This window comes from Etheostoma cragini, chromosome 6 (genome assembly GCF_013103735.1).
Source record: "Etheostoma cragini isolate CJK2018 chromosome 6, CSU_Ecrag_1.0, whole genome shotgun sequence".
Lineage (NCBI taxonomy): Eukaryota > Metazoa > Chordata > Actinopteri > Perciformes > Percidae > Etheostoma > Etheostoma cragini.
Window position 1 is genome coordinate 69,821 of NC_048412.1, and position 7,754 is coordinate 77,574.

The 7,754-nt window shown below is 43.1% G+C and overlaps 1 protein-coding gene across 1 annotated transcript in view; it reads right to left on the reverse strand.

Moving 5' to 3' along the window:
* The window catches only part of LOC117946465 (TGF-beta receptor type-2-like), a 56,758-nt gene extending 51,743 nt beyond the window's left edge, over positions 1–5,015 (reverse strand). Inside the window, exon 1 of the mRNA XM_034874631.1 lies at positions 4,931–5,015. Within this exon, the coding sequence (XP_034730522.1) occupies positions 4,931–5,015 (85 nt within the window). The remainder of the gene's footprint in view (positions 1–4,930) is intronic.
* Positions 5,016–7,754: the final 2,739 nt, after the last annotated feature.

Here is a 7,754-nt window from a genome sequence, read left to right on the forward strand (position 1 = left end):
CCAGGGTGTTCGTGGGTTACCGCCCCTTGAGGCACCTAAAACCCTAAGACCACAGCTCGCCGCCGCAGCTTTAGCAATCGAAGCTTTGAACATTGTCCACTCAGGTTCAATGTCCCCAGCCTCCACAGGGATGCACAAAAAGCTCCGCCGGAGGTGTGAGTTGAAAGTCCGTCGGACAGGGGCCTCCTCCAGACGTTCCCAGTTTACCCTCACTACCCGTTTGGGCTTACCAGGTCTGTCCAGAGTCTTCCCCCACCTCCTGACCCAACTCACCACCAGATGGTGATCAGTTGACAGCTCTGCCCCTCTCTTCACCCGAGTGTCCAAAACATACGGCCTCAGATCAGATGAAACGATTATCAAATCGATCATTGACCTTCGGCCTAGGGTGCTCTGGTACCACGTACACTTATGACCATCCCTATGTTCGAACATGGTGTTTGTGATGGACAAACCATGGCTAGCACAGAAGTCCAACAACAGACAACCACTCTGGTTTAGATCAGGGAGGCCGTTCCTCCCAATCACGCCTCTCCAAGTATCAGCTGCTACTTCCATAGTAAAATTCTGCCAACTCCGAACCTGCCTAAAGTAAAGAAGTAAAGTAAGCGGCAAATCTTGTGAATCCTCCGTGCATCTATGGTCAAACTGGGGTAACTCTCCTACGTGCAGCTAAATAGCAATCCCATTGGAAGAATTCGTCCAATTACATTATCCATTTATCTGCCTGTATTTTCTTAAACAAACGTGACCTTAACCTTGTTTTTCTATTTTCTCTAAATACACACGATATATAAGCAGTCTATATCCTAAAATGCATAATGTGCTGGAATACAATAAATGGGAGTGCATGACAGTAAACTGCGCCCGCCCACACACACACACACACACACACACACACACACACACCGGTCACTGTCACTCCCCCCCAAATGTCCCTGTAAAGAAGGTGGAGCCTGAACCTGATTGTCCTCCATGTGGTGGTAGTCAAACACTACAGGCCTGTCCCTCACAGGCTCAAATGCGTAGGCCGCCCCATTAAAATTACAAATTTTCCTGTGTATATAATATTCTGCAGCCATTGCCCAGATCCAATCGCAGGTCCTACCATGCCAGTGACGTCATCGATATTGTCAGCGTTCTATTACTAACAAACGCAATTTTTGTGTTGCTTAAAAAAAAGCTCTATCAATTTTTTTAAATAAATTGTTTAGTGTAATTCGTTTATAATTACCATAACCAGCAAGTTATCAACGTTTATTTTTTCAGATAAGTTCATCTTTAAAGCTGCATTCTATCTGAATTCCAGCAAGGGGAGACACGTGCGGTTGCAAAAGGAGGTCGGTTTCTGTGTAAGTCTATGAGAAAGTCACCCACTTCTCAATTGATTTATTACCACAGTAAACATTTAAGTTAATGGTCTCAATCGCTAGTTTTATGTCTTCTGCAACACAGAGTGATGGTGTTTTTTTTTTTAACTTATGGTCTCGTTGATTTTAAAATCGGTCATAAAGCAGTTTTTTTTTTTAGGGCGATGATGTGATTGGCAGTGAAAGTGTGTAACGTAACGTCGAGAAGAAGGACTCCTCCCTCTCCTCTAAAATCATTACATCAGCAACCAGTATGACTGCGCCCGTAACGCCAAACTTAACAACGGACAGCAGATCTCCACATACCAATGAGTGATGTCACACATGCTATGTCCATTAATATAAATATACAGTCGATGGTATGTGCTCTGCTGCCTGGTTGAAAGTGTCCAAGGCTTGATAAGGTGATGTCAACCATGATTTAACAATCTCTGAATCACGATCTGAATTGTGGGGTTGTTTCAGGATGCGAAATACGGGGGATCTCATACTCTGTAATTAAGTCAAAAGAGCCTGCAAAGACATCAAAATCCAACAAATTATTTTCTATTTATCAACACTGTAAACACGTTTAAATACTGAAAGGTTTTAACACCAAAATGTGAGTGACAGTAAAGCGGCTGCTGGCATGATACTGTTTTACTGCTGCTCCTCTCCATATCTGAAAGACTTCAATGTCTTGTGGCATTAGCAGTACTCTTGAAGTGATACCAATACCAATAAAGGACTTAATTGATACCATTCATTAATATGAACACACAGCTCTGTCGCTGAGTGATGAAGTTGCTAATGAAATGAATCAATGAGCAGTCGGCTGCAGTCGTCTTTGCCTCACCATTAATCAGCTGACTCATCTCCTCCATACACAGTTGTTGTTGCTGCCAATGTTGTTTCACTGCACAAAGTGTGTGTGTTTAAGTTAAAACTAAAAAAAGATAAAATAAAGCAAGGAGTTTTGTTCGGTTCTTTCAATTCAATTATGCGTGTTTTTAGCACAGAGCAATGCCAGTGCTTTCTCTTCCTTGTGCGGTCAGCGGACACACTGGAATGATGTCTCTGTAAATGCGCGCTCATATTGTAAGTATTGCCGCTAGCATTAGCCAAACGTGTTGCACAGTGTTCACACACAGTCCCTGTTGATTGTAGTTGATTGGCTTGGCCTGTGGTTTCCATGTTTGTAACTTTCTCCAGAACCATTGTACCCCAAAATTATTTACACAAGAACCCCAAAGCACTCAATACACTACCCCATTGTAAGCCTACAACTGACTTACTGTGTACTCCTTCTTACTCCTACTACTTAGAGGGCGACATTGTACTATTAGATTTACCTGACAAAGAATGTTGCCGATTCAGAATTCACTCACAACATATCATAATAAAATGTGGAGAAATAACAAACATTTTCCTCATTGACTTGTGGCAATAGAGCAATGCAATAAAAATATGTCTGACATAAGAATCCTTCCTCTTTGGGGGTCTAGTCTTGTCACTGAAATGAGGGGGGGGACAACTGGCAAGAGGCTGCCAGTGCTACGTAACTGACGCAGCAGGCACCTCAGCTCTCTGCCCCCAAAAGCTATCCTCCACTTCAACTCCCTCTTCATCCCCCTCTCTTCAACCTGCCCATAATCCTCTTATTCCTCATGTTTTTATCTTTCTCCCTTGACTTTCTCTTGTTCCCTCTCTCCCTCCGCCACCTCCAACTCCATTTACTCATTCTTTGTTTTTTTTGACTCGGGAGTCAGTGAAGTGAGCCGAGTGGGGAGAGCGCCAGGGGAAGTTGACTAATATGGTCAAAATCAAAGTGAGACACTTCAGTGAGGTCAAAGTGGGTCACCCTTCCCTCCTCTCCTCTTTTACACACTGAAGCCAAAATAAAGTCAGAGTGAACAAAGTTGGGCATGAACAGGCGCCACACACTCAAACTATCTCCCGCAGTAAGAATGGCTTCAATAACACACATAGTGTAAGTCAATGAATAAGCCAAAAGACAATCTCTGTGTATAAACTGTTATATATCCGGTTCCCCTTTCAAACAGCCTCCTTTTCCCCTTTCCGCCTAGATTTTTGATTGCCACCTTCACAACAGCTTGTGTCCAACCCTATCTTGGCTCAGCATGAGGGTTGGGGAATGTACATGCACCCGATGGCCTCGGCCCAGACACTAAGATTCCCTGGAAAGGAAGGAAGAAGGACCCTTCCTGTGACAGCCCACTGAGTGGATGGTTATCAACATAAAATAAAAGCAAACGAAGAAGGAAAAGATAAAAAAAGAGTCCAGCCTGATGTTTGGATAACCAATGTCGGGCAACTTGGTGCTGGGCGAGTGGGGAGCAGCTTCCTCCGGCTGAGCGGCTGGAGAAGCAGAGGAACAGGGACTGTGTGTTTTATAGTGTAGAGGTGGGCAGCATGGTTGCATGTGGGTGGGTCTATGGTGTGCATGTCTATTTGTGATACATACAATGCAACTGGGCCACACAGCTCTTCTGGTATGTGGGATTTCCAGGTTCAAAATAGGCCCCACCGTGGGAGGGGGGCAGGAACAAGCAGCAGAGAGAGGGGAAAGAGATAAAGGGGAGTAGGGAAGGAGAAGGAAGACAACACATGAAGTGTGTGTCCACAGCAAATAAAGGCAGAACTGTGTTTGTCCTGCTGTGTTCAATCCACCCACCTGTCAACAAGTGTGGGGAAGTTTCTGTGGTCGACTGAAATGGGAGGCGTTCGGTATGACAGATGGAAAGTGGCCAAGTCTTTAACTTGCCACTGGAAACACATGAGACTACAGTGTAAGGGAGGGAAAGTAAGAAAAGGAGACTTAAACATGTTGCCCCAAAGAACCCTTTTTTCACTATGATCATGCAGGAACTGAGGATCTAACCTACATTGGACATATGATACATACTAACATAGTGCAGCGTAACATTATGCAAACCTGTTTTTTAACATTAAATTGGTATCTTTGCTAAATTAAATATTTACAAAGATACCAAATATAAGTAAAATTGTATAAAATGGTGCACAGGACAATGCATGTGTCATTTGTGAGAAGTTCAGAAGATACTGGAGATGCAGGACAATATATATTTACAAGGAAATGCTTTTGCTCTTAATATCAAACTTTGTTATAATGTTTAAAGATACAACTTTAAAGAAAACATGTTCAAATTGAGCTTTGCACTGAAAAGATGGGTGAAAAGATTATTCCTAATAGAACCATGAACTGGTCCAATCTGATCAGATGTTATGGAGGGAAGAGTTCTTGAGTGTGTGTTATGGATGAAAGGTTGTCTTTACGGGAAAAGACATTTCTCATGTCTTGTTAGCAGCAGGTATGTAGCGTGGGAGGCAGCGCTGAGCAGTGGATCAGCCGCTGGGCGAGTCACCTGTTGTCCTGACTGGTCTCGGCTCTGCGTCACGTTGCCAGGCCAGGCCCATTACAACTCCAGAGGCCACGTTTGATTCAAAAACAGTGAGCCTGAGCCTGAGAGAGGAGTGTAGTGGGCTCGTTGTGATGAAAAAACACAGCCGTGTGAAAGTTTAGGAAATGCGCAACTCACCGAGAGTCCCGTTCTTCAACAGCGCCGTGAGGAAAAAGAAAGCTACGGCTCCCCGAACAGATACAGGGCCGCGCTGTGCCTCCATGTTTCTGTGTCCTGCGGTCCAAACTCTCTCCTTCACGGGAAAGGTACAGAGGAAACCGCCGAGAACGAGGTGGACGAGTCCGTTGAGCAGTGAGCTCCACTCCGCTCAGCAGCTGGAGACTCACTGCTGTACCATCCGCACACACACACACACACACACACACACACACACACACACACACACACACACATTCTGACACACACAGGAAACCGAAGAAAGAAGGACTCTCTGTCTATCTCTCTCTCTCCAAATAAGTGTGTGTGTGTGTGTGTGTGTGTGTGTGTGTGTGTGTGTGTGTGTGTGTGTGTGTGTGTGTGTGTGTGTGTGTGTGCGTGCGTGCGTGCGTGCGTGCGTGCGCGCGCGTGTGCGTTTTTGGGTCCCACTAGAATATATTTTATAGCCTGGGACTTTAGAAAAACGGAGTATGGCTTATGACTAAAAGATGAATCCTTTCTCTGGGGTTTACAAACTGGGACTTTGATTTCATTTTGTAGTTAGTTAATAAATTAATAAATTTTCTAACTACTATAACTTACAATTAATTATTCATTAATTTTCATTTTTTTTCTAAATACTGTATGTGTCTCATTCATTTTTTGTAGGTTTGGACAAACAAAAAATCCAAATGCTACCACTAGCACTGGATCTCCTAATGTGCATACATGGTTAAATGATACAATCATGTGGACTATAAATGTCAGTATGGAGTGGAGCTGGCGGGGTTGCTGCATCATTCTGTCGCTGCTGTCAGAATCAGAAATCATGGAACAATATGTTTCTCAATTGTAGATCATATTACACCAAGAGCATGGGTGTTACTGGATGCATTTATGTCTCAAAATAAGAGATTTTTGGTGCTCAGGGTTTTCCCATTGGCTGAAATGATGACTTTGATGTGTCAGTTTGTATATGTGTGGGTGTGTGAGGGTGTAGTTTCTTTACTGGTAATTCCAACTGTCAACACCAGCCCATATGTGCTCTGTACAGGGCTATGTATATATACTGTACACTGTATATGTATATTTATACACAAGCACCTGCCAATGACTTCATTGTTTCTCATGAAATACTCCTCATTCTCCATCAGAACAAGTAGTTCCTGTCATTCATGCCCCTGTGGTGTGTGTGTGTGTGTGTGTGTGTGTGTGTGTGATGCTTTACATCCTGAGTTCTCTGGGCTGGGCAGTTTAACAATAATGGAAAGGTATGTTCTTGTATGTTGGCTGAAAGAGCTGTTAACAGAAGATTTATTTGGATTCATGTGGTATCAGTTTTGTGTCTTTGGCCCCAGTAGACATATATAAAGGTGCACCATGTTTGGAAGAGTTCATTCACTCAAATGCTGGAAGCTAGTTCTTTTTTATTCAGGATTAGTAATATTATAGAGTTTTAGAAATAAGACTTTGTGTTTAGTGTACATGTTGATATTTTGAAAGAACAATTTAACCAATCAAAACCAGTACCAATTGTATATGCAGGCAGTAAGCATTAGCAAAAAACAAAATAGTGTCTGGATTATGTCATTGTACGGCAAATCACAATGTGAAACACTCACAATATATATGGTAATTATCGCATATTCTTGGATCATTTCATCTTTTTTTAACCTAATGATGCCATTGTGCTCCCATCTACAACGAAGGCCGATCGGACGGGTTAGTTAGTCAGATTAATGAAACCCGGGTTTGGCTAATATCCCTCAGTGGTACCACCACAGCCTGTAAACTTATGAAGGCTTCTTTTCTGTAGTGTTCTTGCTAGCTGCAGCTACACCTGCTATGACTAAAAAGTGAAGGTTAAGAATAGCCTACATACTTTATTTAATATTGTCTTTATTACTGTTTTAGTAAAAGACAAAAGTACTGGCACCAACAAAGTCTGTGGCCAAAGATAACTTGGGAGTGGTTAGGTAGTACATTCTCTCATACTTATCTGGCTGTTTCATGCTCTTCTACTTTCAGGCCAGACAGGAAATGGTCGTTTTTTTCTGACCATAATGATGAGGCGTAGGAGGAAGTGTGTAAACACTTCTCTGAGGTGCTGAAGGGAGAAGAAAAAGAAAGTGTAGAGAAGCGAAGGGCTGACTGAGAACTTCAGCAGTGTGCGGAGAGGTGTGTGTCTGCTGCATCAGCGTGTGCTGTGAAGTGTATTGCATGTGTCTGATAAGTTCCTATTTACACCATTTATAATGCAGAATGTACCACACACACACACATTACAAATACACGCACGCCCACACACTTGCACGCACGATATGCACGTCCCAAACACTCTGAAGTGAGTCGGATCTGCCCGCTTTCTTTCTCTTTCTCTCTGTCAACACAGTTGCATTCCTATCGGTTGTAATCACTTTTCACCATGACAACCTTCTCAACAAGCAGTGACTTCCTGCCCTCTGTTTTCAAACCACATTTTGCATGTTAGCAGCTAATGACAATACACAGTTGTCATAAAGTAGAGCCACTTCATCACACAGTCCCAGTATCTCTTAGTGGTACTCTAACTTAAGCTGCCAAAGCACACAGTCGACCTGTCGTGCACAGTGGAGTACCGTGTGTGCGTGCGCTCCTGGAAGTCCTGCAGACTCCAGTACGGAATGTGGAGAACAGCTGTGGACATGACCAAAAGAATTTACAAAGAAACATAACCTCTTGAAGGTATTGCACACACACACACACACACACACACAAGCTAAAGTATAAGTATATAGTATTATATGCTTCAATCTCTGCAAATATT